The sequence below is a fragment of the Nelumbo lutea genome, chromosome 2 (assembly GCF_056320005.1).
Source record: "Nelumbo lutea isolate HS-2025 chromosome 2, American lotus-T2T, whole genome shotgun sequence".
Taxonomy (NCBI): domain Eukaryota; kingdom Viridiplantae; phylum Streptophyta; class Magnoliopsida; order Proteales; family Nelumbonaceae; genus Nelumbo; species Nelumbo lutea.
In genome coordinates, this window is record NC_142685.1 from 4265007 (window position 1) to 4292941 (window position 27935).

The window sequence follows — 27935 nt, forward strand, 5'->3', positions numbered from 1 at the left end:
TCCGTGGTAAGTGGGCCAGATGGTAAATTCTCTGGCTGGTTGTAGACTAGACTAAAGGGCCCACTGACCATTTTTGATTTGTCGCTAGTCAAGTACTAACATGGTCATCGAAAAGGAAGTCCAACCAATGAACCAAATAGAGAATATAGAATATGGTTCTATATTGTATACGGCAAATAAAACAAGAAACTAGTAGGAAAAAAAATTACTATAATTGAAAATTATTTGGACGTCAACAAGGAGACCTCTAACTGTATTTGTTATAGGGCACGTGACTGATTTGTCTTCTTCTCTCTTTCATTGACCAGTAATCTAACACTGCAAAAGGTTAAAAGTTAATCGTCAAGCATTCCCCACGATACAAAAAAACAACCAATAATAGACGTTGTTATCAAAAAAAAAAGCCCCAATAATAGACGCCAGCATGTAAACAAAATAGATTTCGTTGCATCCAATATTTTGATGTTACATTCTCACTTCTCAAAATCGGAATTAATCCGCCCCTACATCACCCCCCTTAAGGCCTTAATCCTCGTTTTAGTCCTGTCAATCCCCAAATTTCTTTTTTTTTTTTTTTCATTTTAAAGATTTCAAGATAAGTTGGATGGGAGTATCAATCCAAATCCATTGATTAATAGTTAATACAATGAGAAAGTGTAGAGCCGATAAGTAAAAGAAAACAGATATTAGAGTGGCCCAATGTGGGTGTAGGCACGAAGGGTGATTCAAAGAACATTATTGAGATGAATGAGCTAGTAGCTGTGATGGAAATCAGATTTTCATTCCCCCACAAAATTGATCTTTACACCCACCCACTGCACCCGTGTGCATTCCCATGTTCTCAATATTCGGCTGCAAGAGGGCAAATTTTGTGAGGAAATCCAATTCCACTGTGATGGTCACTTTGCGTCCCTTCAAATATGGTTGTGTAGGATCAAAACTCATCTCATGTACTCCATGCTAAGGCCTGTGGGCTTCACGTGCCCCTGCTTTGACCTCACTCCTTAAATCCCATTGTAATACTAGTGAATTTGTGATGTTTCACCTTGTGCTTGTGGTGCCAAATTATTGCATAAGCGAAATCCATGCAAATCTGTTATGTATATACCTAGCGAGAAGGAATTTAAGCTTCCAGATTGGTTAGCCAACATACGTATATACCTAGGGAGAAGGAAATACAGTCAATGATTAAAGAGAAAAATGATTGATGGAATGTTGCTGTTTATATAAAGGGTAATTTGCCAATATTCTTTATAAGAGATAATTAGATGCACGGGTTTTATTAAACGAAAGCTAAATAATAGAAATGGTCAATTACTAAAATACTCCTTATAGTTTTATGGATTTACTAAAATCTACCTTATAGTTAAAATTTTACTAAAACATCACTTATAATTTGCAATGGATTTACTAAAACATCACTTTGTAAGACACGGGCAACCACTATATTGGTTATATTTGGTTAACTTTGTTTTCTATATAAAAAAAGTGTTAAGGGTATTTTTGAAATAAAAAATCATGAGTCTAATGACAAAACAAGCACTCCTTAATGAAAGGTTGGTTAAGTAAATACGTTATAAAATATATGGGATGTTTAAATAAAATGAAAACTATAAGGTAGGTTTAAATAAATATGTAAAAATATAAGATGTGTTCTAGTAAATGACCCTAATAGAAACACATAAGAGTATACAATTGTTTTATTTTTTCAACTTTTTAAATAATTAATAATTATTCATATTTTATATACTACTTTTAACATTTTTTTATAATACAAAAATAACAATAATTAATTTTAGTTAGGTTTATTCATCAAATTGATGAACCCGATCAACTCAATCCGAGTTGGTTGATTTTCTAGTATTTTAGGTTGGATTTGTTTCAAAAATTTACCAATTCGACCAAGTTGGATCAATTTCACTTTGACTAATTGTAAACCAACCAAAATCGTACGACCTAACCATGAATATATATTAATATTTTATATTTTAAATATAATTTTTAATATAGAAAAGTGGAAAATTTCCCATATTTCTTAGTCTAAAATGTTTTATATCATAAATCTAATTTTTAAATTTATTTTTTAAAAATTGCACTATAATTTTTAAAATTAAATTTAACTTTTAAGTTTAAATCTTTTGAACTGAATGACCAAACCAAAAAATCGACCAAAACCGATACAACTTGAGTGGGTCAATTTTCACAAAAGGTCAGTCGGCTTCAGCTGACCAACTCCCCAACCTGACCAAGTCAATTTGGTTGGCCAAATAGCCTATGACCAAACCGAGCCAAACCAACTCATCAATACTCATAATTTCAGTTAAATTAATAGTCTCATTTCTAATAAATAACAATAGTTTAATCTTCAATTATTATTGAAAATTTATAGCAAACATACACAATTATTGAAAATATATTGATAATGAAAAAAATACAATAAGTATTAAAAATATATTGACTTAGTCAATAAATAGTATATTCTCAAATAATAGTTTAACCTCTAATAAATATTAATCAATAAGTAATAACAAAATTACAATAAATACAATAAGTACAATAAATTAAGTTTTAAAATTTCAATAATAGTAGTTTAATCTCCAATAATTATTGAAAGTTTTCTATTAAATAACAAAAAATAAATAAATTTATACATAATAATTAAAAATACATTTATCACATAAACAATAAATAGTTACTGAAATACAATAAATATTAATTTTTAGTATATATAATTGTATAACAAATACATTTAAGAATTTAAAATTATTATTAATAAATATTAACTTTTTTGAAAGTTATTTTCTCAAATTATTTTTTGTTATATGTGAACTTAGTTATTTACAATATTATGTAAAAATATTAAATTATTATTAATTTCAATATTATGCTATAATTATTTTTCTACTTTTCAAAAAAAATTAAATATATTACATAACTTCTTTATTTTAACTATTTAAAATCTATTTATGTTAAATATTTTGTTATTTAAAATACCCAGTTATTTAAATACTTAATGATTAAAATACCCAGCTATTTAAATACTTAAAAACTAGTTATGATAAATATCTAGTAATTTAAATTTTTAAATAATCTATAAAATATTTAATTTTTTTATTTGAATTTTATTTATTTAAGATATTACATATTATTAAATGTTTGAAAAACATTTAAATCGATGATCTGGAAAAACATAATTTAAATTGTTAGTACATAATTTTGTGATATATTTTGTAAAAATATAAAATTATTTATTAGCTAAGTTTGTTATTTTAACTATTTAAAATATAGTTATAATAAACATTTAGTTATTTAAATATTTAAATAATCTATAAATTATTTATTTTTTCGTTATTTGAATTTTATTTATTTAAAGCTATTACATATTATTAAATATTTGAAAATCATTTAAATTGATAATCCGAAAAAACATAATTTAAATTGTTAGTACATAAATTTGTGATATATTTTGTAAAAATATAAAATTAATTTTTGTGCCTTTTATAAATATTTTAAAGTTATTATATAATTTTATCAGAATATTTAAATAATTCTTAACCTTTTTAATTCAAACTTTCTTTAGATAGATATAGATAAAAAGTAGGAGAGAGGATAAATATGAATTAGAGATAATTTAGGAGAGAAACTGTCTACTAAATTAGAGATAATTTTGGAGATAAATAGGAATTAGAGATAATTTAGAAGATAAATAGGAATTAGAGATCATTCTGGAGAAAGTGGGGGAGGTAGTTTAGGAGAAATTTTAGGAGAAGACATTATTTAGGTTATTGGGAAAGTGCATCTCATTGTTTGTTTCAAAATGGCATGGAATAAAAAGAATAAAAAATTCAAAAAAAGGAGAATATATATATAAAGCACATCTTCCCACATTTGAAAATTACTTAATGACAATAAAATCATCAATCAAGGGAATGAGAAGATTAGAACAAGAAAAAATATAAATATGGGTTCCCATCAAGAGGAACGGGACCTTTGGTCAAAAAATAATAGACAAAGAAGGCTCTTAGAAAAGAAGAAAGTACGTATACCAATATACCATCCACTCACGAGTAAACCTAGCTACAACACTAGTCTTTAAGTTTTTGTAGGATCCTCCTTTTGATCAAACTTTCTAAGCCCATTTCAGCAAAGCAATTTACACCATTTTTTAAAGCATGGGAACATGCCATCAGAATCCTGGCTTCAACTCTAACACAAATATTCAAGTTACATGAAGTATACCTACAAGAGAGAATGGTAGGCTTTATCTCATTCGCAAGAGAGTTCCAAAAGCAAAGAGTTAGTATTCTATTTATTTCAAATATATGAAAATTAATTTATTTGAATTTGTCATCACTTTTTCTTGTATTTGAATTTATACACAGAATTTATATTGATAGTATGTTACTAGTTTTTGCAATTAAAAATAGTAAAAAATTAATTAAATGACTATAGGCATTGTGCCCGGCTTAGAGTTGATTTTGAGCCCAATTTATTAGATGAATTGTGCCCGGCTTAGTAAGGCCCAACCTAACTTGGACCTTAATTCTTTACCTCCCATGACACAATGCCACTCTCTAGATGGGATCTCTATAGGCAAAAACTTAGTGCACACTCTAAAAGCATGGGGATTCAGCCACACACTCTAACAACAAGAATTTAAGGGTTTTCAATGGTGTGTATCCATCTTTACTAATATGCAATGCACTAGAATGTATCTCTACACTACCACATAGGATTCCAACTAAGAGCTTGGCCATTGGATTGTTTCTTCAAATGGATAGATGATGAAGGAAACATCCAATGGGTAGAATATATCTCTACACTGCCACATAGAATTCCTATTTAGAGCCAAGTCATTGGACTATTCCTCACCCCTTGGATAATGTTTTTGGTAGAAAATAAAAATACTTTATGATGGTTCTAACTCAAAACAGGCTCAACCAGATAGAAAAACCACATTCAACACCACCTTAATCCACTATAGAATCTAGGACTGATTACTTCGACCCTACCGGAAGCAATTGTAAACAAAATCCTATTAATCTCCTTGGTCCACTTTAATTGGCTAGAGATCAATGAGTTTTGAGACAAACACAAAAGATCCATTATTAGTCAAATCCGCATATAAACTTGATACCGTCCCAAGTCGAGCTAGATGAGTTGAGGCGGCTCGAGTTGGTGAGCTAGATGAGCTAAATCGGATCTAATAACCTTCACACACAAAAAGGTCAAATGCCTCAATGTGAATCCCTGTCGAGAAAGACTCCGACACTCAAGTCGGTAAGGTTTAGTTTGGAAAGAGTACAATATACAAATATGTACAATATAAATACATACAAAATATAAGATTTTGCACTCTACATATTTGTATGTATACTCTTTCCAAATTAAGCCTAAGTGAAAGAAGGGGTGTCAACTAGACCATGTTACACTAAAGAACTGAGTTAGCTGTATGAGTTGAAGAGTGCTAAAGTGATAAAATGCTTAAGTTGAAAGAATAGAGACTCTTACCTTTGGTGACATACCCTTGAATTCACATCTGCACCCCATGGAAGGTGCCCCACAAATGCCCCATAGCATATCCTAACTATGTATTGAGAACATCTCCCATTAACAACTTTAAGAGATGCTTCCAATACACATTGGCATTGAGATGTGCATGTGGGGCGTTTGTGGAGCACCTTTTGTAGGACATAGATGTGATCTCAATACCTTATGTAGACATTTGGAGAACCATCGTACCTCTTATTGGTGGGACGCATGTCATCATCTCAAACAGTCCTTGGTGAAGTCATTCCTTGATGTGGCCTAAACATTTCATCATGGGTTGGGTGTATTCTATTATATCTTTTGAAAATATATATATATTAGCCATTTCTAAGTACCAATACAATATGACCAATATACGTATCATATCAATACTTTGAACATTTATAAAGAGTCTAAAGATCGTGAGCGTAAACAAACTTATCTGATCCAATCCGATTTGAATGTTTTATCGAATATCCAATTAAAATCGACTAACTAAACGGATTAACTTATCCTCTCCAATCCAACTGGCCAATTTATTACGATGAAAGGAAATATTCGAATCCAACTTTAGATGGAATTCAGATTCCAGTAGGCTCTGATCCCACTTATTTGCAGCCCTATGTACCCTCACCTCAACTCGATATAGTGCCTGTGCCCCTTGTCTAATACCTCAGCCCAAGTTTCCCTTAATCTAATCTGTGATGAAGGAACTCTTAAGAATGACTATGGTACTTACGGAATATTTGTCTTATTGGATAATAACTGGAAATTTTTGCAGTTACTCAAAGCCTGCTTTTTGTGAAGCAGTACCATTAGACCAGCCTCACTATATATACTGATGCCAAAGGGCTGGTTGATGCCGTGGAAAGCGCTCTGGATTTTTTTGACTGTGGTCTGCAGCACTATTTAGACAAAATTAAAACTCTTATTTCTGATCTGGAATCTGTAAATATTTTATATGCTCCAAGGCTTGCCCATCCGCTTTCTCGATGGCAAAAACTTCAAACCATTTTTTTTTTTTTGTAGTTGGGATAATATTCGCAGCTGGCATTTTAATTTATCAAAAAAAAAAAAACTCAATATAGTGACATAAAGTAAGACCACAACAATCCATGAAAGGTAGGGGTGAAATCGAGCCGAATAGCCAGTTATTCAAGTTTGGCTCGCCAAGGTAGTACTAGGCTCGAATTCGGTTTGACTCGAGTTCGATTTGAAAAAAAATGTTTTATAAAAATATATTTTTTATTTGATATTTAAAAATTAAAAATTATAATAATTAGTTATTATTATATATAAAAATAAAAATATTATATATAATATTTTTATATTATTATTATTATTAAGGTAAATTACAAAGGCCCCCCTCTACTATCACCGTGAGACAAAGATCCCTTCCCCAATTTTTTAATCCTCATACTACCCTTATAATATCTGCGGGGGCGGTAGCTGCTGCAGCGGCAGCGGACTTCCCTTGAAATCCTCTCTCTTCTTCTGCCACCTTCCCAGCCTTGCGAGGATTGCAGCAAGGCTGGCTCTTGATGCCAACAATGTCCGATCAGCAATCGGAGACAGGATTTCAGTTATCATGCAAAATTCAGCCCTCATGCTCGTTGCTTGCACAGTTGGGTTCATTCTGCAGTGGCGACTGTCCCTCGTTCTCATTGCTGCATTCCCTGTTGTTGTTGCTGCCACCGTTTTGAAGGTAATGAACAATTCAAATAAATAGATTTCCTAGGCGCGTTCTGCTGCAAATTATGTTGTATAGATCAAAATCAGAGCCAACACCATAAACTAAGCAACATAGATTAAAAGCAAATGAAAAACCAAGACCAATTAATCCCTCACTAATCAATCAATCCAGACCAAGCAATTGAAGTAGATGAAGCGAACGCAGTATAACAATTTCATTGCAAACCAAGTCGAGAAAGACAACAAGAAACCTACTCCACCTTACAATGAAAACAACCATATTCTCTCATATCCGAAATCCTAGTTCTTTCTCTTTTCAAGACGAAAAGATTCCAAACTAAACGCAGGGAATCCTGTACAATCAGGAAAAGGGAAAGGGTTTCTTTTCCTTCCTCTGGGGGAAGCTTTTCTGGGTTAACAATTTAGCATTCACTTGGCGAGCATGTGCTATTGAGCCTGGTTCTCCTGCTACTGTTGGTAGTTGAATGGCCTCCTAAAGAGCATGATGCATGGCTCGGGACGATGGATCGCGTAGTGAACCCATCCTCGACTCTGCTGAACCCCGATCGCCCTCCATTCATTCTGGTAAACAAAATACAAATCAACACTCATTTTATGCTTTCCATGAATTCTTTGAACCATGTCTTCAATTAGATTTGATTCTTCGTTGTTTCTCGTTTCTATTTACTTCAGAGAGAAGACGATTCTTCGGCAGCAGTTTGGCCACTTCAAAGAGGAAGAACCACATGCCTGACAAAAGACACAATCGAAGAAATTTATGTAATCCTGGTGCGTAACTAACCATCGCGAAAAACGTAAAATGGATTCGATTTCTTCATGATCCCAGAGAGGAATTTCGATACCTGTATTCGTAAGTGTCGTCGAAGTATTTCTCGGAGTACTGGATCTGGCCCATATCTATTTTCTTGGTTCAGTCCAATTTTAGTCGCTAGTGGAGGAGAAGAGACCAGGAAACAGAGAAGAACTGACTAGATCGGTTTATTGATTTTGGGAATCAAAGAGGGAAGAAAGAAAACACAGTGAAGAAGGAAGATGAAGCGGGTGATGATGAGAGCAAGGAAGAAGAAAATTCAAAATTTTCACCTAAAGAAGCTCCGTCTCCGTCTCTCGATTTGCTAGAATTGAGGGAGTGTGGATTCTATCTGCAAGACCATCAATAACAGATCAAAAAAGGGTTCTTCGAGAAGCTACTGAACCGTTTGGAACTAGATACCAAGTCAGAAAAATGCATCCACGAGGCCCTCGAACGTGCTTGTTCCGGGAGGACAACAATCGTGGTTGCACATCGGCTATCAACGACAAGGAATGCCTATGTCATCGCTGTGATCGACGATGGGAAGGTGGCGGAAAAAGGGTCTCACTCGCATCTCCAAGGAACGGAAAATAGGGGAAATCGGAAAGAAGGGGAGGAGAGAAAGGGGAAGGGGAGAGAGGGGGGTTTTGGTAGCTCGTGAAGAGCTCGGCTCGTGGACACACCAAATGGAAGGTCGTGATTTAATAGTTTTAGCCCATTGCTAAATACAGTGATTTAGTGAGGTCAGGCCCTCAAGTGAGAAAAAAAAAATACAAGGAGGTCCTTATAACTTAGTAAAGAGAAAATTCCACTTTAGTACCTTTAACTTTGGGGGTAGGAGTGGCAATGAGCTGAGTTTTTCATGAGTTGCTCGAGCTCGAGCTCAAGGTTTTTGTCGTAAAACAAAGTACAAGAGGGAGGTTTATTATTATTATTATTATTATTAGCTATATGAGCCGGCTTGCGAGTTGAGCTTTATTAGGCTCGAGATCGGTTCAAAGCTTAATTGAAATTGGGCCGAACTGAGTTCGAGTAGCTCGTGAAGAGCTCGGCTCGTGGCCACCACTAATGGAAGGTCATGATTTTACAGTTTTAGCCCAATGCTAGCTGATTTCTTCTCCCCTATAAAACAAAATATAAGGAGGGATAGGCTTCTAAGATAAATACAGTGATTTAGTGAGGTCAGGTCCTCAAGTGAAAAAAAAATACAAGGAGGTCCTTATAACTTAGTAAAGGGAAAATTCCACTTTAGTACCTTGAACTTTGGGGGTAGGGGTGGCAATGAGATGAGTTTTTCACGAGTTGCTCGAACTCGAGCTCAAGCCCAATTCAATGGCTCAATTATGAAACGGGCCAAACTTGAGCCTAGTAGAGCTCGGCTCGTGAGGCTCACGAGCCGGTTCGTATATATATATATAATACAAATATTATAATTATTAATTATTATAATTCTTAATTTTTCAAATATCAAATAAAAACTATTTATTTTTATAAAATATTTTTTCTCAAAATCGAGCTCGAGCTTATGAATTTTTTTACTCAAACCGAGCTCAAGCTCAAGGTTCTGGCTCGAACCGATCTTGAACCTTGTAGAATAGTCTCGAGCCGAGCTCGAGCCTCGTACTATTCGACTCAAATCCACCCCTATTTGGGGGTAGTGTCAAGTTAGTATCTGAACTTTCAAACGTGTCAATGCAATACCTAAACTTTCAAAAAGTGTCAAGTTGGTCCCTACCATTAACCAAGCATTAGTTATCTGATCATGTGATGACATGTGTAATTTAATTTTTTTAAATGTCAAAACTACCCTTGAATTATTCATGTTCATCGGAAATAAACTAGCCTTCTTTCTTCTCTCCGAAAGAATCATGTTATCCCGCAGAATCTCTGGTATCTGGATTTGTCTTCCAATGAACTCTCTGGCGAAATCCCGAATAACTTCTCTGCAACATCCAGGCTTCAACTCATCAACCTCTCGTTTAACCGGTTCACCGGAGAGATTGGGATTTCAACTTCAGTACTACTTGTGGCTAGACTGGAATATGCTGGGAGGAACTCTGCCTTCCGCACTTGCAAACTGTTCTTTGCTAATGTATTTGAGCATTCAAGGCAATGCACTTCGAGGTATAATTAATTAATACCTTCGGCTATAGGAGCTCTTCCTAGACTTCAGGTTGTCTTGCTTCAACAAAATAACCTCTCTGGTTCGTTGCAATGTTTCAGCTAATCCTCTATCTATGCGAATCATTATGCTTGGATTTAATGCCTTCACGAGCCTTGTTCCACCATCAAAGGCGACATTAGTGCTTTGCAGTTGTTAGATCTTCAGAACAACCAGATACGTGGGGGTTTCCCGCTCTGGTTGACGAATATGTCGACCCTAACAATGCTGGATATATATTTCCGGTAACTCATTTACTGGCCGGCACATTACCAGCGGAGATCGGTAACCTCTTCATGCTAAAGGAGCTGAAACTCGCAAACAATTCATTTAATGGTTCTGTTTCCGGTTCCAGTGGAGATCGGAAAGTGCAGTTTATTTCCGGTTCCAGTGGAGATCGCAAACAATTAATTTAATGGTGTTGATCCTTTGTAAGTATAAATAACCACCTATTAAAAAGGTATAAATAATAACTCATTCTTCAATCATTTGATTTCAATTGTTAGCACTTAGTTGTAAAGAATGCGTAAATCACTAGCTATCATTTATCTAATCATGAATATGAACTACAGGCCGATTTTGGATATACCCATTGTATGGCTACTGACAAGGTCTTGACTATGTAGTTTGGTTTACAGGTCAAAAAGAAAATGCAGTCTACCACTTGGCAAGGTGGAATGAATTGTCCGAAATTTGTGTTAACCCAGTTATTAGGTCCAATGTGTCTGCACCGTATGTGTCCGCTTTCAACCGGCAACCTATTTATTGAACATCCATGAATCAAGAAGACAATAATAGCGTTACATGCTATCGGCTTCGAGGCCGGATCTCCTGCCCGAGAATTCTGCCCATCTTTATCGGAATTATACATACTCATCCTCTGCATAGTATTATGTAGGGGGAGATATTTTTAATTCACGGGATAGTGTATTATGGATAGGCGTGGGCTGAGTTCTGGCGCAGGTGATCCTGATTCATCGTTCTGTTGTAGCCACAATAGTCTTAGTTCATCCCTTTGCATCTTTTTTATTTTTCTTTTTCTTCTTCCCACCATTGAGTGCTTTGGAATTAGCAAAGTTTGCTCATCTTGGATACGGAGGCAATGGCATGACAGACATTGGCACAAGGCTTACAACTTAACAAGCATCCCATCTTCAATGCTTAAGTTGTGTTTGGAAACCATGCAAATAAGTGTGAATACAAATATGTAGAGTGTAAAACGATTTATATAAATTGTAAAGTTGGGTTAGTTTTGCATTGATAAATTTAACTTCTTACCAAATTTTTGGCTGTAATGGATGCAAATACAAATTCCAATAAAGTATGTCTTTTTTATCATAAGCTCACTTGAATGGAAATTTACTTCTTTTTTATTGATGTATTTTTACATCTTATTATCAATGTAAATATGCATTGATATGTCATTTGTCAATGCAAAAATGTAGTGTTGTCAAATACAGGCAAAAGTGATTTAGAGTGTAAATTTACCTTAAATCGGGATTTACACTCTATTTGCATTGTTTCCAAACATAGCCTTAGAGTTGTGCATGATGGGCATCACCAGCATATTCCATGATTCCTGAAGCTAGCCAGAATCTCTCCAGTGAACCGATTGAATGAGAGGTTGATGAGTTGAAGCCTGGATGTTGTAGAGAAGTTATTCGAGGTTTTGCTAGAGAGTTCATTGGAAGACAAATCCACATACCAAAGGTTCTACAGGATAACACCAGAGATTCCTTCGGAGAGAAGAACAAAGGCTAGTTTATTTCTAATGAACAGTCTCAAGGTAGAAGACAATGAATAATGTCTTTTTTTGAAGGATAGTTTTGATATTTTAAAAAATTTTAAATTGCGCATGTCATCACGTGATCAAATAACTGACAGCCGATTAATGGCAAGCAATATTTTCGAACCGCCGTTGACCTGGACGGTCGGACCATTTGGCCCGAGAACCATCTAGGCAACCAGTTCCGTTTTACCCAAAACCCAGAATCTGATAAAAAACCATTGAAAAAATCAACAAACCGTTAACCCAGGTGGTCAAACCGTCGACCCATTCAATGATTTTTAATTATTTTGTCAGAACAGCCTATCCGTTCGAACTAAACGATCAGACCATTCACATGAAAACCGGTGGTCACAACGGTTCCGTTTCCGAATCGTTTTTTAAAATGTTGAGACAGTCAACTTAATTTAATTGAAAGCTTTGGTACTGCAGTGACGATTAGAAAGTTCGGGTAACACTTGAACTTTTACTTTTACTAAGATAATTTCCAAACAAGTATTGTTTTTCGCTGCCCCAACATTTCGATTTTCGACTCGCAAATGGCTTCTTTCTTCTGTTCGAGGGTCTTAGCGAGAAGGAGGTTGGTAGAGTCGAAGACATCCTGGTGCTTCCATAGATCTCGATACTTTGCAGCACCTGTCCATGCTACGAAGATCATTGAGAGTAATGCTATTGGGTGTCCTACAGCTTCTTCTAGGTTTTCTTTTTGTTCTCGCCCTTTGAATCTTGATGACGCTCAAGGACCAGCTGTTGTAGATTATCGGTGCGATTTTTTTCTTCCTTTTCATTTTTCTGTGTTTATTTTCTCATTAATATTCTCACGATTTTGTCGAATATAGGATCTGAGATATGTCTAGGGTTTATCTACGGGAATGTTTAGAGATTTTGGTTCCGTATTGGTTATTGGATAATTTTTGGTTGATTATATTTATTATTACCATTTGTTTTGGTATATTGCAACTAATGAGTGTTAGTGGTCAATTGTCGCTAACAACTGACGTCGGACACAGTTCTCTCCTTCAGGAAGATGAATTTCACAGGTTGGCCGATGCCACAATTCATGACCTGCAAGAGAAATTCGAGGTGCCTATCACTGTAGAGTTGTATAAATCGAGGATTCATTTTTATTCGATAATTGTGGTTTCCCTTTTTTTCCCAACACTCAATTTACCGGTTGTCTTGTATCTGTGAAATATTATTGTACATTGGCCTCGCGATGCTATAGATAATAGTGAGTTCATTTTTGGTGCATGTCAAAGCTCTTTCTTGGCAGTAGCCAAATTTCTGATTGCCCTAATTTTAATTTTTTTTTGTTAGGAATATGGTGATTGTATTCAAATTGATGGTTTTGACATAGATTATGGGGTGAGGATAATTGATTAGTTTAAAGATTTCTCTTTCATTGTTTTAGAGAGATGTTTTAGTTGTTTCAATATAACAGTTTATAGGAATTTGGCAGAACCAAGTATTAACATTGAAGCTTGGGAGCTTGGGTACCTATGTCTTGAACAAGCAGACGCCCAATAGACAGATCTGGTTGTCTTCTCCAGTGAGGTAGGGATTTCTTACTTATAGAAGTATATTTGTGCTGAGGAACCAATGGGTGCCAAATTTATTTTTCATCCATTTATGGATTTTGCTTAGATTTATGGGTCTTTTCTTGTTTTAATCTGGGAAGATTATTTCACTGGTATGGTGTTTCCTCTGTTCACATGATTAAAATTGAGGAGCAGTTGCAATGATCATGTTGCTCTTCTAAAGCATTGTAATGCCCTGAATTAGCTTCAACCTTTTTTATCTAGTGGTACAAAGTCATGGATCAAGCGAATGACTGCTTCATTGTTCTCATGTTGATATTAGCTCCTAGCTCTTTTGACTTGTTTGTTTGTGGGGTGATTATAATTTTAGTTGTTAAGCATGTATTGTTTGTTGCAACTCCAAGGCCAGAGCCTATCTTAGAGCAGATTTCCATGCTTCAGGGTTAAGACTAGGATAAAAAGGAAGTTGCCCCAAAGTCAATGTTTAGATGACTGTCCTTGATCACTAAAATAAAAAAGGGAACAGCTATAATGCCAGAAAGACATGGTACTGGAAGAGTTTTGACCAATCAAAATCCACTCATGAATTTTGATAAATTCCACATGATTGGTTAACACATTTATGGTACTGGTTGATTGGTCGCAAATTTTTTGTATATCATGCCTTTCCGGTATCATAGTTGAACCCAAATAAAAATGATGCTTTTGAATATTATTATCATTTATATCAGATACCATAATTTTCTTATATTCATCAAGGTGAGATGACCCATTTTCTGTTTTCCTTGCAGTGGCCCATCTAGGTTTGACTGGGATAGGAATAGCCAAGCTTGGGTTTATAGGCGAAATAAAGTAAATTTGTATCAGCTTCTACAAAGTGAATTGGAACAACTGTGTGGTAAACCCATCAGTCTTTCTTAGATTCTTCCATGTTCTACATTACTAGCCACTACAGTAGCAAGAGCTCTAGAGGGTTTTTCTTGGAAATATGTTGGTAATGTATTTGAGATTAGCAGGTTTGAGATTTTTACCTCTTTTAATGAATGAGTAGACTATCACTCAATTTCTGATATTTCTCAAGAATGGTCGTGCTTAAGTGACTTAAATGAGATGGTGCTTCACTCTACCAAATGCATCCACTGAAACTGAAGATAACCTTGCATGGATTGTTGTTAACAATCCATGCAATAATTTGTTCCAATAATTTCCTATTCTTTTAAGGGTAAATTACAGATAGGTACCCTGTACTTTGGGGGTAGATGGGTAGTGACAGATAGGTACCCTAAACTTTCAATTACAACACTTGAGTACCTGAACTCTCAAAAATACACTTAGGTCCATCCGTTAGTATTCCGTTAGTTAAACATTACATAATTTCAAAAATACCCTTCTCATGTATTTCTGATATCATTCTTAGGTAACCGAACATCTCCCCATTATGATCTCACATGGACAGAAAATAACATATTCAATTTTTTTTTATGACAACATTCTCGGGTGATGATTTTACTCGACCTCAGAAATACATGAAAATGATATTTTTGGAATTACGTAATGTTTAACTGATGGAATACTAATGGATGGACCTAAGTGTCTATTTTTGAGAGTCCAGGTACTCAAGTGTTGTAATTGAAAGTTCAGGGTAGCTATCTGTCACTACCCCCAAAGTACAGGGCACATTACCCTTCTTTTAATTCATTCGAAGCCCCTGTATTTGCCCACCACTGAGAACTTGAACTAATGAAAATTTGCAAGACTTTGTATTTATTGTTTAGTAGACCAAGGCCAAGAGCAGCCTCGTAGCTTAATGGCAAAAGCGCAGGTCCGCAATAGACCAAAAGCCAAAGGTAACATCTCTATTTTGATATTCCGCAAGAAAGAATCAGCCTTTTAACATTGCCAACATTCACTGTGTGGGGGTGTAACTTGGGCAGGGTGGATTGGGATTTTATCAAAAATTGAATGGCCCTGACCTGAAGCCTGAGCTCGAAGCAGCGTAAAATATTATCTTGGGCCAACCCGAGTTGCACCGCTAGCCCTGTGAGATTGTGTTTCATATCCATCTTTTTTGTTTGGGTAAATTGCTGAAACTTTTCCTAATGTTTGGCAATTGCAATCAGTTCCCTTGAATTTTCTGATATAGTTGGGCGTGGACCCCCTTTATTAGATGATGCATGAAAATGTCCAAAATACTAATACAATTACTTTTGATCAAATGTTACTGTGTCATAAAGTTAAGAGGATGTGATAGCAATTATCGAACTTTAGACAAAGTTTCAGCAATGGTTAAGGTTTCAACAATTTACTTCTTTTGTTTTAATTTCTTTGTTCATCATCACCTAAAACAAAGAAGCCCAAGATTGAGTTCACTGATATGTTCAAATAAAAAATCGTTGGACCTGTTAGGTCGGGTTTTTCATCATATCAAAGATTAGATTCCTCGTTTAATTGACTTGAAACATCTCCGATCTGTTGGGTAATTCATTGCTGAATCTCCAATATAAACGCCAACGTCTGTAGGTAAAGACTGCAATTTCCAACCATGTAATCGTGTTTTTTAGGATCAGGACCATCAGGCCCGATTATCCTTAGTTTATCAATCGAGATACGATCGGTTCTAACATTATGGAACCACTAAGAGGGTTTGGTTCCATTTCTGTTCTGGGTCTAATATTTTAATAATCTGTTTGTAAGAGTTCTATCATGTTCCAAACCAGACCCGACCATTGTCGGCTCTACATCCAAGCCATTCTATTTTGCAAATTCCCATGCAGCTTTTTCTGCCAGTGTCTTAGAAGTTGGAATCAAATTCCGTTTTACCCGTGGTAGGCCAGTAACTACCTACCTGGTATGATGGCGGATATCGACAGCGTTACCAGTTATCACCGCCACCCGTTTCACCCACACTCCCATTGATCACCGGATCCATAAGCTGTCTCTGCCTTTTACTCTATCCACAATGCAGGGAAGACGAGCTATTTGGTTTAAATTTCATCTTCTCACGCGATATACGGAATAACTTTCATGAAACACTCATATCTCAAATGAGGGATGATAGAATAAATCAATGTTTTAAAAGTCTATCCAGAATCAGAATTGTTCTGGTCATTGGTTTCTGGGTTGATGATTTGATCATCTGGTTTGAATGAATGATTTATTCTAACAAAAAAATTTAAAAGATTAAAAATAATTAAAATAAAAAATGATAAAAAATCATTGAATGGATCGAATGGGTCAATGGCTTGACTGCCTAAGTCAATGGATTATTGACAATTCAATGATTTTTGGCCAGAAACCGGGTTTGAGATAAAATGAAACCGATTGCCTAAACAGTTCTCAGACCAGACAGCCCAACCATACGTACGGGCCAACAGAGATTTGAAAACATTGGAATAAATTCCATCATCTCACAATTTACTGATTGGTTTTACCGTTTTATGACAAACTTAAATAGAAGGGTAATATGGTAAATTTATAAAAACCGTTGATCTCCTGACAAGTTAAAAATGATTTCGGATGGAATTTGGATTTGCTCTTCATAGAGCGCGCCACACACCAACCTTACACCACATCACAACCGTGTATTGAGAACATCCTCCTGTACATGATATTATTATTCATGGGACGATGTTTTCAACACATGGCTATAATGCACCGTGAGGATGATGTTAGACATGCTCTGTGAAGAGCAGATCCAAACTCGTTCGGATGGCTTTCGCACCGTGCTAGAATATGCTACCCACTAGTTCTTCCCATATCCCTGCCATGCACATAATAGCTGCGCATCGGGAATTTCACTCTTTTCATTTACAGGGAGATATTCCCAATACACGGCAACAGTGTTTCATGAATGTAACGTGAAACATTTTGTGGGCAGCAGATCCGGAGTCTTACACCTGCCATGCATCTGCGAAGATATTCCAAATGTATAGTGAATATACATGTCGGAAGCCCCATCAATGTATATTGATCGAGCTCGGAATTTATTAGGCCCAAAATACGGGGGAATGTATTTAACCGTGAATTGATACCAATTTCACGGGTAGGATGTGATTTATAGGGGAAGAGGGTTACTTGTAGGGGGCTGGAATTCAGAATTCTGCATCGTATATTTTCGTACTTTTTCCAAATTTGAATGACTGACCCGAAAAGTGCAAAGTAAAAACCCGCGAAGGGAGAAACTGAAGGAAAGTTTTAAATAATGCCCTTGATCCGATATTTGACGTAGGCAATGATGGAAAATGTTTGATAGTGGGTCCCAACTTCCAATCTTCTCAAACGCTACTTCTGGATTTGGTCTGTTTGCTCGATAGAGGAGAGAGAGAGAGAGAGAGAGAGAGAGAGAGAGAGCGAACATCGAGCGAGAGTCCAAAATCCAGATCGCATTGACCTCAAAGAATGGAAGGACTACTCCTTCAGTTCCCATGGGGTTCACCTTCCTGATCCTATCCATCTATGATTTGTCCCTCCTCTAATGTATCTATCCACATCTTCTTCACAATCGTCAAAACACTGACCTGAACATTCTTGTGCTGTCGTCTTTGCTCGCTGATAACAGTTTCATCTGTAAATCTCACAGCGTCGGTGGAAACCAAATTTCCAAAAGCAAAAGTGAGAGAGGAAAATTCGAGGTAAGTCTTGTTATTTTCAAGTTAGAAACTTAAGAGATTCATTGGGTTGCTTTCTATCTGCTTGGCTTCTTCTCAAGGGCAGTAATTTGCTCCTCGGTCTGCACTCATGCTCTCCATATGTCAAAGGAAGTGTTTATTTTCCCCTTCTTTTGTATTTCTTTTTTTTTTTTTGGCTATTCTGAAGAAGAAAATGACAAACTTTTAGGGTATGTCTGAAGAAGAAAATGACATAAGATTCAGATTGAATCCCATGGGTTTCATTATTTGAATCATGATAATATTGTAAATCATAAGATCTTAACAACTATGGCAGTGAATTTCCTTCTTAATCAAATTCGTCTTCTGTGGTTTGATCTCCTCCCTGAGGAGTTGCTGCGAAGATTAATTTTCATCAATGGGAACACAGCCTCATTGGCATAAAAGTAGTCTTGAGGGATGAGGAGGGAAAAGTGCTTTATGCTATCCCAGAACCAAGGGGTGATGGTGAATTGGTGGTTCCAATGAGGCATATGGCTTGTATTCCTTTCTTTCTTGATTGGTTTTTGAAGGGGGTTCCGATAATGTTATAGGGTAGTTATCTAATGATAGGAACTCTAAATTTGTGACATTTTCACATTGGCAGTGCTGTCTTAACTATGATTTGCATTTTGAAACCTTGTTCAAGATGACTCCCCACTCAACAATGTCTTGACATATTTGTCAAAAAGTGTGTTTTGGGCTGATTTATATAGGGTTCAGATTTTTCCTTCTTTTTTTCTCACCTTGTTTTTTCTCTTTGTACTTCAAAAGAAGACTTTAGCTTGTTCTAAATGCACAAGATGAAAACAAAGGCTTGGAATTTATTGTGCTTCAAAAAATTTTATATCTTTCAGAACCTACATTAGAGAGATGTGCTTCAAGAGGATACCATTTAACAATTATCTAATACAGTAATGAATCTGTAAAAATGGGTTGTGATGTAAATTAGTTGCAGATGAAATAATAAAAACCAAATCAAGTAATTAAAAATTAACAAAACTAAAAAAAACTATAAATTACCAACGATGAGACAAACTATAAGTGCCTAACATGAAAAGTTATAATTTTTTTAAAGAGTGAAGAATGTGAAAAAGAGAAATGTAAATTTAATATTGATAAAAAAGTAAAATTAATATTAGGAATAAATGAAATAGAAATGAATAGGCCAAAAAAACAAAGGATCTTACTAGTGATGTTAGTTGTACAAAAACATCTCCAAACAAAACAACAGTGCATTCACTTGGAAAGATATACCAAGAAGAATCTAGTTTCTATCTTCTTAAACATAGCACAGAATAGCTGTCAATAAAAGAATATACCAAAGTATAGCTTCTCTCAAACTTCTGCAGTTAACATAGTCACATTAATTGCCTTGGGCAGGGAGAGGAGTCAAACATGCTAGAACTTTTATATGGTAGGTTGACGTAGCAAGTAGCAACTAGTAAAGAAATGAAAGTTTCTCATAGATCTCATAAATATAGGTGTACGAAATGAGTAGGTGATAAAAATACTTACTACTAGCTTGCATAAGAAGAACACATGAGGGTAGAGGGACCAATATGCCATTTACTATCAAAAAATATTTATTTTCAAGTCAATCAATTTCCAGAAAAGGCCCTAATTTTTAGATTTCAGGACGATTTTTAGAGTATTTAGTTGTTTTGCCTGAGTTGGGATCTCCTCCCAACAGAAATTGTCCCAACACACTTCCAACATGATCTGTGTCCACACATCTCACCAAAATGGACCCATCAAGTATGTGATGTGTGGATACAGATCATGTTGGAACAGTATTTTTTATTGGGAGAAGATCTGGATTTCTGGATTTGTTTTGCTTTCTTTTCTTCCTGCCCCATTCGGAGACCGGATATGCTCCCAACAAAAAGCCGTTCCAACATGACCTGTGTCCACACAACTCACCTTGTGAGTGGGACCCACCATGTCTGAGATGTGTGGACACAAATCATGTTGGAACAGCTTTTTGTTGGGAGCAGATCCCAACTTCCCCTATCGTGGTTTCACATTTCACCCCATCTCCTTGCAATTTTTTTTTTCCTTTGCCTTGTCATTATTTCTTTATCATAAATTCTTGTTATAAATGAAAAGGTGTTGGTACCGATAAAAATGAAGAGCTTTTGGTTTACATCAATATATATATATATATCTTTGGATATTCAATCCTTAATTAGATTCTTGTTAACTTAGATTATTTGACTTTATTTTGCTAGTGTGGTGGGGATTTTTTTCATAATCTTCCTAAAGGATTAAAATCTAATTGCAATTATTAATAGGATCTAGATTTCTTATTGCGCACAAATTTCATTTCATCTTTAAAGGTTAAAGTGTTAAATTTCATTATTCTTGTTTAGTTGGTTGTGGAATGTGGGCTCATGGTTAAAGACTTTATAACTAGAATATTTTCCAAGTGAATGCATTGTTGTTTTGTTTGGAGATGTTCTTGTACATCTAACATCACTAGTAAGATTCTTTGTTTTTTTAAAGCACAATAAATTCAAAGTCTTAGTTTTCATCGTGTGCATTTAGAACAAGCTGAAGTCTTCTTTTGAAGTACAATAAAGCATCTTCCCCTCTTGCATATTGTCAACACCCGATTTTTTCTTGGTCTGTCGCCTTAACCCCCTAATTCACCCTGAACGCCCGATTAGACCCTTCCAATCTCTCCGAAACACTTTAAAGCCCAAAAAACTCGAATTTCACCCTAAAAGCCCTTAGATCCACTGTTAAACATACTTGATACCGATCAAATCACACCGATCAACCCCCATTTACACCTCAACCCTCATATTAGACACCACCATCAGACTCAAGACCTCCCAAAACACCTACCCATAAAGTTTCAACCCAAGATTCTCCCGTTTACCCCTCCATCAAACCAAGATTCTGTTCTAGAATCCTCTTGTTGATCCAAATTATTATGATCTTGACCCCCTGAACTAATCAGACATTACCACCAGATCCCAGATACCCTAAATACCCACATGTAAAATTTCAGCCCAAAATACCTCTGTTTGCCCCTTCATCGCACCAAGATTCCATTTCGAAGCTCTAGATTGATTGAACCACAACCCTTCTAGATATACCCAATCCAGGCCCAATTGAAAGATAAGAATGGATAATATGATATAAGAACAATAATAGTAATGATAAAGAGAAGGGAGTGATAGCTAGGGGGAGATAACAGAACAGGTGGATTTACCTATCTACAGATTGAAAGATAAGGAGAAGGATATCAGTTTGACAAAGTGAAACACTTAAAAAAAAGGAAAAGAAAAAAAAATAATAATAATAAATGATCACATATACATAAAGGAAAAATAAAAAAAAAACGTAAAAAATGAAAAATGAAAATCTATAATAACGGGCCTGACCAACAGATCTGGGTTTTTAGCTTGAGAGGTAGGATATATTTGTTGGGAGAATAAGCTATTAAAATGGAAACAATACTAATAAAAAAAATGAAGTAAAAAGAAATAATAAAAAGAAAGATAAAAGATAAAAATATAAAAGATTCAAGAAATAGAAAATGAAAAATATAATTCCATAAAACAATTAAACGAATAGAGTTCCTTAAGAAAATAACAAAAAATATATAAAAATAAATAAAATAAAATTTTAATTAGGGTATTTCTCTTGTGTTTTTTTATTGCTTTATAGATTATCAATATGCTCTTAGTCAATTAATTATGCCTATATGTTTGTGCCTGTTTGGGATGCCATGTGGACCCCACCTATCGGACCCTAGAGAGGGGTGCCTAACCCCTTCCCTCTCCCATCCAAGTCTTAACTGGACTAGTTTAACTGGTGCCTCATGCTCTGGAGTCACTAATAAACCAAAATGAGTTTTGATGCGATACTCGGAGGTCCCATCACCTCCACTTCCTAATCTGATGATGGGTGGCGACTCCAAATCAGCCCAACTGAGCCATTTCCTAACGCTCACACTTATCGACTTGTTCTGTGGAAAATATTGATAATTATGTCTTTCCTCTCTCATACTAATATTGTTTTGTGACCACTACTGCCCCCTTTACAATGTAAATGCTTCTACTGCATTTGGAATCTTGTTGTAATTAAAATATATATTTTTGAAATTCCTTGCATTTTGGATATGTTCTGTGTTATACTCTGATAAAAGAAAAATTATGCTTCTGGAAAGACATGATAGTGGAAGAGCTTTAACCAATCAAAACCCTCCTGTGAATTTTGATAAATACAACCTGATTGGTTATCACTTTTATGATACCAATTCATTGGTAACATGTTTTCCAGTATCATAGTCGAACCCTCTAATAACTATGTATTTTTCTCTCTCATAATAATCTCGTTTCTGATGAAAAAAAGAGGTTTGATATTTATTTTTTCACTATTTGATTATTATATGGATTTTTTATTTCTCTTTCTGTTTTTCATATATGAATTTAGTTTGAAGAAATAATTATTAATATGTTAGTAATCCTTTTTTAGAAAATTGAATCAAGATGGCCTGTGAAGAGGAGAAAACTCTGATTGAGATACTGGAGGAGCCTACCCCTATTGATCTTACCAAATACATGAATTTTGTTCATAGCCCACAATCTGGTGCAATTGCAACCTTCTCTGGTACAACACGCGATACCTTTGAAGGGAAAACTGTAGTGGAGTTACGTTATGAAGCATATGTACCAATGGCGATGCGCCAAATCAAATCCATCTGCACATCTGCCAGGTCATTATGGCATCTTGACTCCATCGCTGTTTCTCACCGCTTGGGGCCGGTTGCTGTTGGAGAAACAAGTGTTTTCATTGCAATATCTGCTGTCCATCGGGCTGATGCCTTAGATGCATGTAAATATGTCATTGATGAGATCAAGGCATCAGTTCCAATATGGAAGAAGGAGGTGTATTCTAATGGAGAGGTTTGGAAGGAGAATTTGGAGTTTTTGGAAAGGAGATCAGAGTTTGGGACTGCAGAGGATGGTGGTGAAAGTTGTTCTGCTAAACTTAAGGTGGATGCACAGAATATAAAGAGGTGTTGCAGAAGCAAAGTTAAGGTGGGCCACAAGGAAGGCCCTTTGCATTTTGTCATGGATGATGAATGTATTGATGGGAATAAATGATGAAGAATAGGCATTTTATTTAAACATTTTTATTGTTAATAGTATGTTTGCTCAAATTATCCATGAAAAAGCAGGTTATTCTCTGAAAAAACAAAATGTTGATGGTGTGCCTTCTGTGTGTGAGCTATTATTTCCCCCTTTTTCTTAATTTTGTATTTATTTGCTAGTTTATTGATTGAGAGCATTGTGAAATTTAGTCTACTTTTCTACATTTATTCGTGCCCTGTTAAAGCTCTAGCCACACACGCACACACACAGTTATTCGGCCCTGGACTTTGGAATCCTTGTTTTAGTTGGGGCTCATGCAAGGTGGGGTTCTTAAAGTTATTTATTTGTTCCGATTCTAGTCATCAGTTTAATGGCAATGTACCCTCTCTTCTTCTATAACTTTCCTTTTATTAAGCATTCTCAACAATAGGTGCCATTCACCGTAGATGTTGAGTTGGACTAGAGTGTGAAAATATTCAATTGGTTTTCCCCTTCTGACCATAATTTTTTTTTTTCAGTGAGAAGACAGTAATTTATTGCCCTCCTTCACCCCCACCACCACCCCAACAACAAAATGAAACAAACTTGGGCTTCTTCATAAATGACAGTATTCCCAAGTCTATGAAAACATCGGATTCTCAATGAGATGCACCACTACCATTTCTGGGGTTTCCTTCTGCACCTGCTCTTTTGATCTTTATGAAACTCAAACACCAGCTTCCATAAGATACCAGTGCTGCTTCTCTTGCTTTTTTAAATAATAATAATAATATTTTGTAGCAATTTTTTTATTAATTACTAAACGTAATAAAATTCTGAAAAATCAATGGAATATGGTTTCTAAAAGTTTTTTTTCCTGTGCCTCTTGTTTGAGTTGATTTGTTTAATGAGAGGCATTGATTTATTTTGTGATTAATATTGTATACAAACAGAAGATTAGTGTCATAGTTGAGCAATGCAAGAGGGGGTTTACTGGACTTCAAACAAAAGTTCCCCTGATTATTTTTATTGTCTTGTGATTTATAGATCTATAAGGCCTTTTTTTGGCTGTAGATCTATAAGTATGCTTGTATAGCTGGCATTAGAGGTGATCGGATGCCTCAAGCCATTGAATTTCATATTTTTTTTGGCCCAAATATTAAGTTGCATAGAAGTGAGATGTAACTTGCCACACATTTATCTACACATATATTGGCTAACCTCTAAAAAGAGATTTCAGCATTATCTAAGCCTTATCCCAAGTTTATCAAGTATATGGAGTTGGCATGAACTCATTATGTTTAATGCCTCTAGAAGTATTTAATAAGAATCAAATAGTGAAAAACAGAAAGAGAAATAAGTGGGGAAGAGGAAGAGAAATAAAAAACAGAAAGAAAGTGGAAATCTGGGAATTGATTCTTCCCCACTTAATTTCCACTTAGTTTTGATTAATTCGCACATCATCACATGATACACATAACTGACAGTCTGTCAACGGAAGGTACTAGATTGACACGTTTTGAAAGTTTGGGCATTGGATTGACATGTTTTAAAAGTTTGGGGACCAAAGTGACACTAGACCCAAAATACAAGGTATTAATATGGAGTTTTCCCTTTATTTTATGTTTGCCTCTGCAACATTTATTTGCGTCCTTATCAGACTATTCATTAGTGACATGGATGTGGTTCTCTGCAGACATGAAAGGCTAGTTGGCCTTACTGGGTCGCCCTGCTTGCATTTCACACTTTATTTTATTTAGATTACATATTGGAACAAATGTTTTAACTACATCCATTGATCATTGTTATGCTTAAAAACTTTTCATTTTAATGACACTTTATCAACAGGCTGACCATGCAGATAACAACCCGATTCATATGATATTGGTAACTGCAGCACCTATCTATCTGATTGGCCTGCTTTCTATGATGCAATGCAGAGTACTTTATAGTAGGAAACTAGTACGTTTTAGTCCTTTTTTAGGCTGTATAGATATCCTTAGGTGCATTCAAAATTTCATATATTTGAAAGATTCATCTGCCTTCAGTTCTCTACAAGGAGACATTCCGTCATTGTTTTCCTTGCACGTTTTAGTTTCATATCTGTTCTTTTTCTTGTAGTGGTCAATCTATGCTTGATTGGCAGGAGCATTCAATCTTGAGTTAATGGACAGGCTAAGGTCAACTTTCAAGTAACAAGGTTTAGAAAAGTATCTGGAACAACTTTCTGGTAAATGCCCAATACTTTTTGAACTTCTCTGTGTGCTATGGGTGCGGTGTAAAACAGAGCTTCTCTTGGGAACATGTCAGAATAACTTTTAAGCTTAGTTTCGATTCACCGGGCTTAATTTATATCTAATTTACACTGCTATCAAACGCAGCCTAAGCAATACAAACTTTGTTCGATTCGACAAAAGCAATCAAATTTACAGATTTTAGACTGACCGGAACACTCAATCGTTCAAAGAACATCAACATTCAACACTCGTTTCATGTAAAAGCCAAAAGAGGAGTACAAGCAAGATACAGTTCAACCTATCGCTAAGACATTTTCATTTGTACTATAATTTATTCAACAAAGAGAAACAGGAAGCTCCACCTAGCCAGAGTTGCTAATAATCTGTTGGTAGTTGCTCATGTGTGTTTTCTCCAATGAAGAGGGTGTCATAGACGATGGCAGCAATGGCAGCCCCGATTAGCGGGCCAACCCAGTAGACCCAGTGGTGCGTCCACGTCCAGCTGACAACAGCAGGACCAAAAGAGACTGCAGGGTTCATCGAGGCACCATCAAAGGCTCCACCTGCTAAGATGTTGGCACCCACAATGAAACCAATTGCAATGGGTGCAATGATCCCTATGTTCCCTTTCTTTGGGTCTACAGCTGTGGCATAAACGGTATAGACCAGGCCGAAGGTCATCACAATCTCGAACACCAACGCATTCCATACGCTCACGTCAGTTGATAGGGAGAATGCAGATGTTGTCTGCAGTGGAGGATAGAAGAATAAAGATCAGCCAAAATCACCAAGCGAGCGACATTTGAATCAAATGTAAGAGCAAGTTGTGAATTTTAACAGCAATAACAGATGGGTTTGAAAGGAAGGTTAATGTAAGAGATGTCCTAAAGATAAATCATAATGCTATTTTTTTGGACATCATCATCTGGTTTTCGACTCTCAACTCTAAATCAAGCTCAATCAGGGTGAAGAATCACATCTAGGGGGTTCAATCACAATCAATTTGGGTCTGTTTTTTTTTTTAGTCTTTTTAAGAAAAACATAATAAGCTTTTTGGGGTCTTATCTTTAAAGATCTAGACCATTTGGTAAATATTCTAATCTACCATCTAAAGAATTCGGAATCATTTTTTAGGATATAAGTTTTTCCAACTTCCCGTCTTTCGTTGCCAAATAAAGAAAGACCAAAATTAATAAATTGGGTGCAAGTCGTAGCTTCTTACCAATCCACCGGTGGCGAACTTAAGAAGCAAGCAGGCAACAATGGACCCAAGCAATTGTGCGATCCAATACAAAATGCCCCTCAACAATGTAATGTTTCCACCTATGAAGGCACCAAATGTTACAGCAGGATTAACGTGGCCCCCAGAGATATTGGCCCCAACAGAAACCGCAACGAAGAGGGCGAAGGCATGAGCCAGTGATGCTGAAACCAGACCTGCTGGTGTGGAAGACCCGTTGCTGGTGAGCTTATCTGCCAAAATATAGGTCAGATACAAATACAAACCGTTATTAGCCAATAAATAAAACTTCAAATTCAATCAAGAGATAAGAAACTTTCTGATTTTGGTTGGGAGATGGTGGAGAGGAGGTGTTAAGTCTTACTGAAAGCCATGCCCGATCCCTCGCCAGCAAAGACGAAGATCAGAGTTGAGATAAACTCGGCGAGTGCTGCCTTGAGAGCATCGGGTTGGCTTGCCTCCCCAGGCGTTCCAATTGCAATTCTTGAGATCGGCATTTTCTTCCTTTGACTCTGAAACTTTTGCTTAATTTGCAGATTGCAAGTTTTTGCAACTGCAACTGCTGCTGCTTTGCTCGTTTCTTTGGTCTGTGAGCTTTAGTTTTACTTGGTAGTAAGCTATATATACACACACAATTAATAGATAACGGCTATTGAATCGGACCAACCGGTTCATCTGTAGCAGACTTTTCTTCTTTTCTTTTTGCATATTTGTTAATCATAGTATCTATTATTAATTGGATTTAGATAAGAGATGACACATGTGTCCTCGGATTTTTTTTCCAAGCTATATGTCAAATATATGTACAGCTAATGGTCGGGCCTCCGATTCTTCCTTCTTTCGCCACGTGGAAGAGTATTAGCAGAAATGGTCGACGGGCAAATCGGATCGCCGACCAAATGAGTTGGTGGACCCGGATTGGCTGACCGAGTCATTGGACTTGTTGCTTTGTAAACTAACCGACCATTGAATAAAAATAGGATTGAAATATTATAGTGTGTGATGATAAGGACCATACAACTTAGGTATGGTGGGTTGTGCCGACTCCCATGTCATTTTATAGATAGGGTTCTATCAACTTCAACTTCAGTACCCACTACTAAATCATCTATTTCATTGATGTGTCGAAATTAAGCCATTGATGTATCAAAATGAAGCCATGGAAGGATCTAGATTTTACGGTGAAATCCTTTTCTTAGATTCTC

The 27935-nt window shown here is 35.9% G+C and overlaps 3 protein-coding genes, 1 long non-coding RNA gene and 1 pseudogene across 5 annotated transcripts; 2 read left to right on the forward strand and 3 right to left on the reverse strand.

Moving 5' to 3' along the window:
• Nucleotides 1–6839: 6839 nt before the first annotated feature.
• On the reverse strand, nt 6840–8589 carry LOC148868176 (uncharacterized). Its single transcript, XR_016106763.1, has 2 exons — nt 8326–8589; nt 6840–7277 (listed from the first exon to the last, which is right to left on the reverse strand). It is a non-coding gene; the product is annotated as an uncharacterized LOC148868176 (long non-coding RNA).
• On the reverse strand, nt 7532–8331 carry LOC148868177 (cyclin-dependent kinases regulatory subunit 1-like; annotated as a pseudogene). The gene is made up of 3 exons (XR_016106762.1): nt 8085–8331; nt 7910–7971; nt 7532–7803 (listed from the first exon to the last, which is right to left on the reverse strand). The product of XR_016106762.1 is annotated as a cyclin-dependent kinases regulatory subunit 1-like (transcript).
• A 3802-nt stretch (nt 8590–12391) lies between the features above and the next one.
• FH (frataxin-like protein) lies at nt 12392–14592 on the forward strand. The gene is made up of 5 exons (XM_088968031.1): nt 12392–12745; nt 12993–13065; nt 13300–13347; nt 13442–13536; nt 14312–14592. Exons 1-5 carry the CDS (start codon nt 12522–12524, stop codon nt 14439–14441), a joined length of 570 nt encoding a protein of 189 aa, XP_088824157.1. The 5' UTR covers nt 12392–12521; the 3' UTR covers nt 14442–14592.
• Nucleotides 14593–17707: 3115 nt separating this feature from the next.
• Nucleotides 17708–23382, forward strand: LOC148868179 (molybdopterin biosynthesis MoaE family protein). Its single transcript, XM_088968032.1, has 2 exons — nt 17708–18151; nt 22655–23382. The coding sequence occupies exon 2, from the start codon at nt 22669–22671 to the stop codon at nt 23284–23286; it is 618 nt and encodes a 205-aa protein (XP_088824158.1). The 5' UTR covers nt 17708–18151; nt 22655–22668; the 3' UTR covers nt 23287–23382.
• Nucleotides 23383–25713: 2331 nt separating this feature from the next.
• LOC148868180 (aquaporin TIP1-2) lies at nt 25714–27436 on the reverse strand. Its single transcript, XM_088968033.1, has 3 exons — nt 27095–27436; nt 26713–26963; nt 25714–26237 (listed from the first exon to the last, which is right to left on the reverse strand). The coding sequence occupies exons 1-3, from the start codon at nt 27225–27227 to the stop codon at nt 25866–25868; spliced, it is 756 nt and encodes a 251-aa protein (XP_088824159.1). The 5' UTR covers nt 27228–27436; the 3' UTR covers nt 25714–25865.
• Nucleotides 27437–27935: the final 499 nt, after the last annotated feature.